We start from the raw sequence: 12,823 nt of genomic DNA, 5'->3' as shown, positions 1-12,823 counted from the left end.
ATGGCCATGTCCTTGTACCATCCATCCTGCAGAGGGGCTGCCAAGACCCTTGCAGCTCCCCCCAGCCTCTTCACCTCCTCTGCCAGTCCCGGTCTCTCTGGACACACTTGGTAGATATGTTGAGTTGGTCCTTGACTGAACTAGCCCAGGGTGATATATCCCAGAGGTGAAAGATGCCATTCTGGCTATGGGGTTGTCCATATTTCCTCATTAACTTCAGTTTGTGTTTCATCTGCAAGAGGAAGAGGCGGCCAGCCGACCTCAACTCCATCACATGCTCTTTAATTACTTTTGCTTTAAATCCTCATCAACCTTTTCTACTCCAACTCTGCTGCAGGCCAGGTCAGGCTTTTGGGTATCTTGGATGTTACCAGTGGTTTCTCCTGATGCCTCCTCCAGCCAGTGAATTCCTGGGATCCTTCCTGGGGGTGCAGGACCACTAGTACCTGTGTGACACAGCCTCCTCCAGCCCATGCATTCCTGGGACCCTTTCTGGGGGTGCAGGACCACTGGTACCCATGTGACACAACCTCCTCCAGCCCATGCAGAGCCCTGGCCTCTGAGCTGGACCTGAGAGCAGCGGATACTCCGATGATTGGCTGCATGAGGCAGCAGGCTACCTCATAGCTATGGACCACTTATGGATAACATGGGGTTCAAAGTCCTGAGACGTTTTTTAGCCTCATACTTGATGTTTTAGCTGGGACACGTGTCTGTGCTATGTAACCAGAAGGTTATGAAATTGCTGGTTATCTCCTTGAGAGCCAGCAGCTTCCTGAGGTCAGGATGTGAACATTGCTCTTATGTAAAGCGGAGGCATTGAAAGTCGGCTTTTTTTCCTTTTTTCTTCTTTCATGTCAGATGTTGTTGGATCTCACCGCTGCCTGTGCTCTGGGTGGGGACAGGTGGGTGCAGCTGGAGAGGGTGCAGCCCCAGCCTGGAGCCATCCTCCCTGCGCAGCCTCTGCCCAGGTGATTACGGGTGGAGAAGCCCATCCCCTCAACGGACACCTGAGCACCAACGTGCGGCTCTGCAGAGGCAGCAAACCCACAGCAGCATCCTCTGAGGCCAGGGGGACAAGAAACAACATGCATAATCCTACAGGTAAACTCCCCATCTGGGGTGGGGAGCTCCAGGAGAGGTGGTGTGACAAGAGGGGACACCGGGTGATGTCCCAGAGATGGGACCTACAGGCTTTGTGGCTTTCAAGAAAGGAGCAGACAAAGGGTTTAGGTAGAGGAGTTTGAGGTTGAGCAGGGAGGGTGGGTCTGCAAGAACTTGAAGTGGAGGGAGGACGCTCCCGGGAGAAAGGGATGGGTGGCAAGGTGGACACCTTGTAGTGCCAAGAGAGCTTTAGCTGTGACTAATTTCTGATGGATTGGGATGCTTGCTTTGTAAATATTTTTTCTGCAGCTTTAACCTTGCCTTGGTGCTTTGTGTGATAGCCACGTGTGCCTGGTGTGGCACACACAGCGAGATGTTTGCTGCCTTTTTTTGGCCGTTTTCTAAAATCAACAGCTGAGTGTGGGAATCCAGGCTTCTCTGAACGGAGAGACTTTGTTCTCTCACAGCTTGATCTAAAGCCCATTGAAGCTATTGAAAGACTCCCCTTGAGTGCCTTGGGCTTTGGATCTTACTGTCAGTGGGTACCACTCACCCCTGCCGCACACAGCATCCTTTATTATGGATGAAAATAAATGTATGCTCTACATTCTCTCTGCCAGTGACTCCAGAGCCTCCCGAATGCAAGCAGAGGAGCGCTTGGGAGCAGCCAGCTTTTTCTGCTGCTTTTCCAGCAGTAGAGCCCATAGAAAAGGTGTTGGCTGGTGTATGTTTTTTCTCACCTTCCCCTGAACTTCAGGCAGAGTTTTGCACCTTGGCTCTTGCTGTGAGCGGCAGCATCCCCATCTCAGCTGCTTCCTCCCCTCTTCCTCCTCATGCTCACTACTTCTCCCCATGCCATCACTGCTGACTTCCCTGCAGGCACTACCAATGCTGAAGCTAGGCTCTGCTCAGGACTCCCTGCAAGGTTTAAAGGCCAGGTAGTTGGGTTTGGCCCATGCTGCCAGCCTGCTTTTGGCCCCCCGTGGGCTATGACGTGCTTTTGCATGACCCTGCCCGGGCACATGAATGGTATGTATGTTTTTTCTCACCTTCCCCTGAACTTCAGGCAGAGTTTTGCACCTTGGCTCTTGCTGTGAGCGGCAGCATCCCCATCTCAGCTGCTTCCTCCCCTCTTCCTCCTCATGCTCACTACTTCTCCCCATGCCATCACTGCTGACTTCCCTGCAGGTACTACCAATGCTGAAGCTAGGCTCTGCTCAGGACCCCCTGCAAGGTTTAATGGCCAGGCAGTTGGGTTTAGCCCATGTTGCCAGCCTGCTTTTGGCCCCCTTGGACTATGACGTGCTTTTGTATGGCCCTGCCCGGGCACATGAGTGGTGGGTTTGGAGCCACCAAGCAGCCTCAGATGTGCCACAACCACACTCCTGCTTCCCTCTGCTCCAGCTCCATCCATACACTGAGCTTACATCGATGCTGAGTGTAATGTATTTTGGTCGAGGTGTCTCCTGCAGTTTTGTGTGCTGGGTTCTGTGGGGTAAGGCAATAGCTCAAGCATTGCGTTGTGGTTTCTATAAGGAGAATTGCCTGGTAAAATGCAACAGCTGAGGTGTATTTACATGCTCAGCCGAAGTGGTGAGTGTTATTGATAAGCTGTTGGCAATGCCTGAGGTGCCTTGGTGAATATGATGGCTGGAATTGTTTGGGAAGATTTTATCAGACTGGATTTCCGTGTGTTTAGCACCGAGCAGCTCCTGCAAAAGTGCTCGGCACTCGCAGTGTGGTGTTTGGGTGGACCAGGTTCAATGCTCTGCCCTGGCTGGGAAGGGGAGCTTTTCTGGAAGTCACTGCTGGGGCTGCGAAATAGATCTGGAGGGTGAAATTGAGGATAGGACAAAAATGGGAACCAAAGATCTGATCCCGCATCTTTGGATGTGGCATCTTTGCTTTCTTTTTGCCAAATCCAGACTATTGTGTGTTTGTCTCCATGCCTTCTCCTGGGCATGCCCTTGTAAACAGTAAAGCATCCTCCCCTTTCCTGGCTGAGCTCCCCCCACCTAAAAGAGTGCCATCTAACCCCAAACTGCAGAGTTTAATTTTGCTTCTGGACCAGCGTTCCTCAATGGCACTGTGACACCCGCCTGCTCAGGGGACAATAATATCCCCTACATAGAACTTTGCACCTCCGCTTGCAGTCCTGACTTGAGTGTGAACCGAAAATGCCTGATTTCAGAAAAAGTAGAAGCTTTTTATTCAGTTTATTATTCAGCTTAGATGTAAAACAGGCTGACTGTGCTCTCAGCACCTACTGAGGAAGATGCTGGGAACCATCCTGCTGGCAACTGTGGTACATTTTAAGAAGTGCCACCTTACCTTTTCTATGAAGATGCTTAAAGCTTAAAGCAGTCTTTTCCTGCTCTTTCATGGTAGGGCTTGAGCTCCTCTGCTTTTGCACCTGGCAACATTTTCCTCCTCTGAGTGAGCTCTCTTCTTTTTCCCCCTTATATGTATGAAAAGATGATGCACCCCCAGATGGAAAAGTGAAAGAGTCACAGAGAGGCAACTAGACATCCTGTTTAGTGCTTAATACAGCCCAGCAGCTTTATGGGGTTGTTCAAAACTATGCACTAAAATGAAGCGCTTTTCCTGGATAAACACAGGAAAAAAGGAAAAAAAAATAAAAAAATGTTGTTACATAAATTTTTGCTCACCTGAGTGCTCAGAGCCTTGAGTGCAGCCTGGCCAGGCTCTGGAGCCAGCCCTGGGCTCTGCTCTGACTTGTCTCGGGTGCTTGCATAAACGAAGGCAATTCTGACCTCTGCTGTTGGTCCAACGCATCATCAGGCTGGAAAAAATGCAGCACTTCCTCAAAAAATATTGTATAACCTTAGATACGGAGTTGGTCTTGGCATGCACCGCATCCTCCCTCTCCCCTGTAGCGCTTCTTGGTGCTCGTGGCTGTTGGTGTGTTATAACACAGGTTACAAAACAGCTGGAGGCAAATCTTGTTTTCCCCCTCTTTGAGTGGCAGGGGATCCTTGTCTGTTACTCACCCAGAAGCATGATACGATGATTGCTAAAATCCGACATGGATTGTAAGCATGCTTTTTTCCCCCCAACTTAACCAAAAGGCTCAGAGTGATGGGCAGGGAGAGCGAGCTGATCTCGACCTCCAGCATCCTGCAGCCGTACGGGGGGAGCCCAAAGATGCTCTTGTGGTGGTGAAAATGCTGCACAAAGACCATGTGTCTTCACACAAACGTGTAGCTGGGCTGAGGGATTTGCTGGAGTCAACGAACTACCGTGGTCTGGGAAGGGCGTGGTTATTCTTGCATTTACAATTAATTGTAAAACTGCTGAAAGAGATATGAGCTGTCCCTATAGCAAGAGATTGGCATGAGGTGTACATCAAGAGCTGCTGTAACTGGCCTAAATCTGCCTTCCCTGTACATCAAGTTGAGCTATTGCCACAAGTGTGATGCTGGTCAGATGGCCTCTAAGTCTGGTCCAGGCTGGAAATTCTCATGTAAAACGCATATACATATAATATTCCTTTTCTGTTTTCTTTTTTTTTTTTTTTTTTTTTTTTTTTTTTTTGTAATTTCAATAATGAAATTGTCTCAAAAAACAACAGAGTTGTCATCTTAATAACTACAGAAAGCTGAGAAATGCTGCTCTGAGAAGCAGACCTTTGGGGAGGTTTAGACCTTGCCCCATTTCCAAAGACATAAGTTTATTCATATGGTGTCCCTTGGTACCAGGGGAAAGAACAGTTCCCAGCAACTGGAAGCCCTGGTGCTCTTTAGGTGATGGGGTCATCTGCTCTATCTCCATTCATCTTGGTGTGCTGGGGGGTTGTAGAAAGAGACACTCAAAGTCGTCATGCCTATAACAAGGACACTTATCAATCCCCACATCCTGTGTTGAGGGAAGACCACAGAGTTCAGAGGCCCATATGTATCACCACTTTGCAGTCTGATCTTTTAATGATCTTCTGATTAAAAGCTATTCCTAAAATTTGCTGTTGCATTTGCCCTCTTAGAGTCTTTCTCAACAGTGGGCTGGGTGAGTTGATGCTCTGATGTCCTCAGTGGCTTCATACCAAACCTCTGCTGACAGGCTGTGGGGTGGGCTGGATGCCTTCTATGGTGTCCAAGACCCCACCAAAAACATTTGTTTCAGGATGGAGACGTGGTGCCTTCAGCAACAGCAGCCATACGTGGACAGGGCTTTGCCCAACAGCTGCTGGGCTGGGCTGGGCCAGTCCTCCAGAGGAAACATCCTATTTTCACCCGCTTCACTTAGTTGTCTGCAGCTTTTCTATCATAGGGAATAAAATCCCGCCAGGGGCAATCTGATCCACCCCAGTTACACTCACAGCCTGCTTGCTCCGTGCCTTTGAAATCTGGCCTTGCTGGTACTTTCATAACCCAGCACGTGGTCTTACATTTGAGGAGTGGGGGAGCTTCTCTGAACCATGTCTTGCTCTGTGGGGCCATGGCTCCCCAGGATCTGACATTGCATTGCTGTCACATGGTGACATGGGTTTTCTGGGGTCTCAGGGAAAGTACAGTGCGAAGGGCAACATCGTTTTTGCCCCCAGGATGGGCTATCTTGATCCTGGATATGTTTGTGAAGCCTTTGGAACGCTGACATGTTGTTGTGTTGTATGTAACTGTTTCTCTTTCCACCTGAATAACCAGCTTTTGGCAGGGCCCAGCTTGTGAAACGATGCTGGGAGATCTGCCATGTGGTGGTGATGAGTTCAAGCAGAGTTAGTTTTTGTGACCTGAGAAACCGAGGGTTCAGAACGGTGCGTCACCACCGCGAGCTGTTGTGGCAGGTTGAAGGCAGAAGAAGGGATAGGAGGCTGCATTCCTGCCAGGTTGATTGTTACATCACCTGCTTAAAAATCATTAGTTGAAGAAGAGTAACTTTGATTTTATGCCCTCATGGATTTGGCACTATAATTTTTTATTTGAGTACTTGTCAATTCAGCTGCATTAGGACGGGTGTAATTGTATTTTAGACATGAGCACCATGGGTTGCTCTGCAGACGCTGTGCACAGCAGCCCCCGTGGCACGGGCACGTGTCGGGGGGACTCGTGTGCCCCGTTGGCACACAGGTGGTGGAGATTCTCCTTTTTACAGAGCTAGACCCAGTGCCAGCGTGTCCTGGCCTGAGAGGCTCTGCCAAGTTTTGCAAGAGCTCTTTGAGAAACTCTCTGTTTTCCCCAAGGAAAATGTTAGCTAGAGAAGTGGGGTTTGTATGCAGTTGTTCAGTGTTCAATGTCCATCTCAGAGCTTCAAAAGTGAAAAAAATCATATTTCTGAAATATTCTTATCCTTTTCCTCTCAGAAAAGGATCAGCAGTGGGTGAAAAAAAGGGAGAATGCAGGGGACAAAAATGAATTAGAAGTAGAATATTTTTTCAGTTTGAGAAGATTTACGTGGTTGTTTTTATATTCCTTCAAAAACCTGTATTTTGTACGGAAAAAAAGACATCTGTGGGTTTTTTTTTTTTTTTTTTTGGTGCTAAATTCCTCTTCTGCTGATTTGAGCAGTTAACAAATCATTGTTCTTCCTTTTATTTTCCATTTCAGAAAGCCCAGCTGGACTCATTGCTGAGAACCTTCTCAAAGCCAAAGAAATAGCCCTCAATGACTCTCGTGTTCCTGAACAGCTCAAGAATTACTTACAAAAAGCTCTTGATGTTGCTCTTGGATTAGACCCTTACCTGGATGCAATGGCAACTTCAGAGAGGTACGGATTCTCCTTTGTAACCTTGTGTTTTTTTCCTGTGATTGTACGAGTGTGTTCTTAGATTTTCTGTTCAGAATATGCCATAAATGTTGGGTGACAGTGGAAGGAAGAAGAAGAAGAGTTAACTGCACCCAAATATATAGCAAAGTGTGCATGGACGTGTGTGTCTGTGTGAGCCTATGGTCTTGAGGAGAGGAGGTGAGAACAAACAGTCCTAACTCTAAGTTTGGGAAGATATTCAGCCAATTGACTATTGACTATGGGAGTGCCTGTGTTGGACCATATCCTGTGAAAAATCGGCATGGCAGGCTCCACACAGCGCCTGCTGAAAGGCTCATTCTAGCCCCTGGATCAAATCAGTGCCGGGATAAATCAAGAATGAAGAAAGCCTGCACCTCTGGATCCACCCTATAATAACAGCCTTTATATCAACTGCAGCTTTTATCTCCAAGCGCTCAACAAACATTAATTAATCTGCTAACTAAATTACTCTAGTAACTAAACTAATTAATTAAACTAATTTAAGGTATCATTAATTCAGAAGTCCAACTGATACCCTCATTATTCTTTTTTGAGCTACAGTATATTACCCAGCCATGTGGGGTCTGCTAAACAATTCCCATTTATCAGTGTACATTTTGATATGTGGAAAAAGAAAGTTCTGTCTAAAATTGACAATGTGTAAACTGTTCCAGGCTGTGGATTACGGGAACGCTGAGCGTTCGTTCTGTTGCTGAAATAATAGCTGATAGTTGTTTGACTTACGCTTGCTGTACGATAATAGCTATACATTATCTTATTAAAGTTGTTAAAGCATTTGTGAGGGGCAGAAAAGAGGTTATATGAAATGTTCTACTCTTTAAGTCTTGGATTATCTGAGTGTGGCTGACATGGGTTATGAATTCTTTCTCATTTTACTTAGGAGTGGGGAGGGGAGCTGGGGGGTGGTGGAAATAAAGGCTGAAATGGCTCTAAATTCTGGCCCGCAGAAGCATCACCAGCCATTTCTGGTGGTTACTTTCTTTAGATAGGGTAATCTAACCTGTCTGGAGGCTATGGACTTCTTCCAGTCTCTTCCCTTCTCTTTGTAATAGGTAGCATCTCACTTCATCCATAGACGTTGTCACAGGTCTGGCTTTTGTGAAATAGCATCTGGAGACACCCTGCTTATCTTAGCAATTTGTGAGGAAAACTATTTTTTTCCCCGTCTTGTAAAAAATTTTTTGATTTTACTTTTCCCCTCTTCTGCAATGAAACCTGGTCTGGGCTGAAAAAACCAACCCCCGACCCTAGAGTTGAACCAAAACCTGGCCAGGACAGCTGGAACCATTTACTCCAAACCAGTAGATAGACAGACAACTGTCTTGGACCAGCTGGAAATGGGAAAGATTTGGGGTTGAACGGTGGGTCCCACAACCACTTCTTCCCAAGCCCCTGTGGCTGGAGTGGTTGCCAGCACCAAGATGGGCCTATTGCCAAGCCAGGTCCTCATAGGACTGTAAGTTAGGGATATTCATAAAGTTTCTGGGCTAATTTTTCATGCTCATACACAGATGGACCATTTCCAGGAGTTCCCTCTTGATTGCTGTTTTTTTTTAATGCAGGACACTCAGATTTTGATTGTTACCATAATGTTGAAATTTCTTTCTTCAGAAAAACTTCACCTGGCCATGGCCCAGAGGACACCGGAGGAACTGAAACCAGGGTTAGGCTGCAGGAAGGATGCACCTCTGGCTCTTTGAATGGCAAGTTGGTCAACCAAGAGGCTAAAATTGCAGCAGATTGGTGTAAAGGTTATCACTGAAGTTCATCCTCTGCTCCCTTTTGAGTGGGGAAAGAATGAACACCATGGAAATGCTCAGAAAACATGGAAAATTACTTAAAAAGAAAGATAAGAACTTCCAGTAGGCTTTGATCTTCCTTTTGCATAAATTTTCCCTGTCCCCCGCCTCCTGTGCCTTTGTGCCCACGCACAAATGCCCACACACATACTCACGAGTGCTTTAATGCACAGTGCCAGCCCCATCCCTGAGTGAGGAGCAAAGAGATCATCGTCCTCACTGAAGGGGAAGGAAAGGAAAAATCATATTGGTTTGGGTTTGTTGGTGTCTGATAGGGGTTTACGTGCTATTGTGGTGGAGGTGGCATGTGGCCAAGCACTGCACCTTTTCAAAGAGCAATACCCAGGCTTGTGTCCCCATATAAAGCCTATTACACTAAATCTATTCCCAGATTCATTCTTCCCAGATGTTCCCATCTTTTGAGCAATATATCATCACAGTGAAGTACTCTTATAATGTATTACACTAATACATTGTTCGAAGGACACCACTGATGATAAATTTCTTAAATGATGGTGCTGTCTAGGGATAATGACTCTAAGAGCAAATGCAAGGTAATGTAGTGATTTTTTTTAACCCGGTTCCACAAAGAATATGGAGACATGTTAAAGCCATTTTCATATGGGGGGAATGTTAAAATATGCAATATTTCAAGCACTATTTAACAAGCACTTGAACAATAGCAGCATTGATGATAAAGGTTCTACATTTAAAACCAGTCCCTTTATTCTGTTGTCTTTTAGCTGCATTTTAGATGAAAATTTGTCAGATTCTGTTGTTAAACCCTTATTTGAAAGTGTTTTAAGATTAGATTATTTTTTTTTTTAATGATCACTTAAAAGGTACATCTAATTTTCATTGTGAGCAGGGTACAGTCTTTCTTATGGTGTTATTCTTAAATTTTCATTCTTGTCTTTCAACAGGCCAAATTTTTAGGATGTTTGTTCATATGATCAGAGCCAGGAGGATTTTATTAATTGGCAAGCTTAAAGGTTACAGTATCCTTGCTATCGCAGAAGAATTGCCAGATGATGGCAAAATCTTTGCATGCGCAGAAGCGCCGTATCTCGGAGTGAACAGCCAAGAAGCATTTGATTGTTCTTCAGATGGTAAGAAGATAAGCATGCAAGTGGGACCGCTGGCAGACACTTTGGAGGTAAAGTCCGTTGGACGGGAAGTTTGGGAGCTCTTGTGTAGAGCAGATTAGAGAGCTTCAGGCAGGTCCTGTTTCCTGCCCACAGGATGCTGGTGGTGACATTTGTTTGTTTGCAAATAAGTGAACACACTCTCTTGCACTGGAGTTACTTCTTATTCATGATGATATGTGATAGGATAGTTCCATCACACAAGATAGTTTTTTCTCTTCTTAACTAAAATACTTCACCTTTTGATCAAAGGGTCTATAGATGTAGGTTGATGGGCTTCAGTGGCAGAGTTTTACTTGACTCTGTTTCAGTGGATCTAATACCAAACATAACAAGCTGAAAAAGCATATCTGTGCCTGCCAGGCATGCCCTGAGGACAGCTTCCTCCTAAGGGCAGCTTGCTCCCAGTGTTCACAAGAAACGGAAAAGTCCTGTAGAAGTTTGTAATTTGTCCACAACCTGTCACTATTTTCCCCATCTGGCAACACTGTGGGCCATTGGACCACAAGTTTCTCACTTCCAGAGCAATGTGATAAGCTTCGGGCATGCATTAGACATATTTGTTTCATACTGACTAGTGGCTTTGTCCCAAGAAAGAGAGAAGTTCATGATTGCCAGCACCTACAGGAGTTTCATGTTTAATTCCAGTTTGTGGATCTCCAGAATGTTGCTGCACGTCCAGCATGCTACCAGGTGATGCCCATGCCAAGTTCATTAAGTATATAGCCTTTTTATTGTTAACGCAAACCAATTTGATCTGATTCCATTTTCAATCTGGACGTGTCAGTGTGAGCTTGATTGTAACTGTATTTGCATTAACAGGTACCATATTTGCTTCTAAAATGAAATGGCCAGGAGCTTTCTGACCTCTGGCTTTCATGACCTCCAAGTTTGATAAGAAAGAAACAAAGAGCTTTGCCAAGTGTATGAATAAACGAAACGTTACAGATCACCTGCAATGTGCAGCATTTAAAATCCCAGCTCCCCGCAGTGAGTGTGAAATTAATTGAATTGCTGTTGCTCTCTAGTGCCCATTCTGTGCAACTGACTTACTGTGACTGAATTAAAATATCTAGAGGCAGGCAGAGTACATGCTGTGCAGAGATTAAAGAAAGGAGCAAAGACATGAAAATTAAATCCTTAAAACAGAATGTTGCAATTGATTTTATATCCTCTGATTGCAACGCGAAGGCACATCCTGACCCCAGTTCTGCAGGTACTCAGGGCTTTGAATAACTCCCGGTGCTGACGGGAGTGGAGATGCTCATGCTCAGCAGGAGAGATCCTAGCACTGGGGACACCTCTCCATGCAGGATCTATGCAATGGGCTCTGAACTCTTGTTGCCCAACCTGGCAGATATTTCATCAGTGGAATAAGGACAATCAGGATCATCCTACAGGTCTAAATGACAAAGCAACCTGTTTGGTGGTGTCTCTGGTGCCCTGCCACGTCAGGGTCACTGGGATTTGACTGGTTGGAGTGGGGCAAACACACCTGGATGGATGGAAGAGGCTCAGGTTGTGAGCAGTGTGCTGCTTTTTCTCTCAATCAGCTTAGGTTGGAGATCAAACAGGCTTCCTCCACTGCCACCTGGGCATGCTGAAAGGCAGGAGGACAAGGCAGTTGTGGGCAGGAGACAGGTTACAGCTGAACTCTCACAGCTCAGCTTCATAGAGGAGGTGGAGAACAGTGTTTCTATCCCACAGTGTCTGCAGGGAGCCTGGTCCAGAGCAAAGCTGGGTAAGAGATGCTGAAAAGGGTGGTGAGATTCAGGAGAGCTGGAACAAGCTCTGGCAAGGATTGTCTTTGCTGTCTACATTGTCTGCAGCTCTAGGTTTCATTCCTGTTTCTCTACAGAAGTTAGAGGACAGAACCCATCACCCACCACTTGCTCTTTAAAGACAGCTGCAGCATTCTTCCTGGGGTGACTAGGGCAGAATTTTGCTTCCAAGCTGAGGGCAATAGGGCAGGATTACTGCTCCTCAAAGCTTTGCAGCAGTGCAAGCTCCCTGGAGCAGAGGATTTGCCTTGCTGCACTGGCTCTTTCAACATATAAAAATGTCGCATGATACATAAACAACACCACGTGGCAGGGAAGTCCTTTCCTGCTGCGTGTTCACGTGGCTCTGGCTCTTCCACCTACAGTTGTGGCTCATCAGGGTGGTGGGTGAGCACAGAGCAGTGCAAAGGCAGCCCATCCATCCATAGTGGCACCTTGACCAGGGTTTTTGAAGCCTCTTGCTGCTTCTTTGCGTTATTCCACAGCGTTGGCAGGGATGGCTGGGTTCTCTGTCTCTTGTCCCAGATCGGAGCCAGCTGCAAATCATCTGGTACTTTGAGCTGTGAAAGGATGCTAAATACCAAAGCAGAGCTCAGTGGGGTTCATTTGGTACTTAAGGGCACGATGGAAAAAATTCACCTTTCCCAGGTGTGAGGGACGGGCACTGCCAAGGTAGTTCAGGTCCCCACCAAAGCTTGTAGCTCTCACACACCATGGCACAAACCTCTGTGCCCAATGACCTCAGTATTTTGACATAGAATTTCGAAATGTGGACTGGGGGGAAGCCTTTTCCTGGGTTCAGACTCTGACACGGGTGCTTTCAGTGGGAATTAGCTACCTCTTCAACGCGTGCTGGGCCAGCGTTTAAAAACCTTTCCCAACAAGCTCCTTAATTCTAAACTCTGTCGTGCTGTGCCTGAATAATGTGCCTTGCCATATATCAGCTGTGAGCAAGAGGCCTGATCCTGCACAAAGAACTTCCTTTAATTCCCTGGGGACTTCTGGTTGAACAATGGCTGCGGGATTGAGTCCGGAGGGAATGCAAACTACCAGGAAATTATTCCCATCCGTGATTTTGATCCTTCCATTTTAAAATTGAAAACGCAACATAAAAAAATAACACTATGTTTGCAGCAGATTCTGCTGATTGCAGGGCATTGTATAAGCATGTCAGGGTTTTCTTTTTTCTTTTTTTCCCTCCTTTTACCAGACAGAATAGGTGAAGAGGTTG

The 12,823-nt window shown here is 46.2% G+C and overlaps 1 protein-coding gene across 1 annotated transcript in view; it reads left to right on the top strand.

Annotated features, from left to right (window-relative positions):
• Positions 1-2,093: 2,093 nt before the first annotated feature.
• The window catches only part of LOC106890677, a 34,015-nt gene continuing 23,285 nt past the window's right edge, over positions 2,094-12,823 (top strand). The window contains exons 1-4 of the mRNA XM_014946631.1: positions 2,094-2,133; positions 6,666-6,825; positions 7,521-7,597; positions 9,590-9,822. Coding sequence (XP_014802117.1) covers positions 2,094-2,133; positions 6,666-6,825; positions 7,521-7,597; positions 9,590-9,822 — 510 coding nt within the window. The remainder of the gene's footprint in view (positions 2,134-6,665; positions 6,826-7,520; positions 7,598-9,589; positions 9,823-12,823) is intronic.

This window comes from Calidris pugnax, unplaced genomic scaffold, assembly GCF_001431845.1.
Source record: "Calidris pugnax isolate Ruff unplaced genomic scaffold, ASM143184v1 scaffold81, whole genome shotgun sequence".
Lineage (NCBI taxonomy): Eukaryota > Metazoa > Chordata > Aves > Charadriiformes > Scolopacidae > Calidris > Calidris pugnax.
Note: the sequence above shows the minus strand (reverse complement) of the source record. Positions and strands in the feature narration are given on the sequence as shown.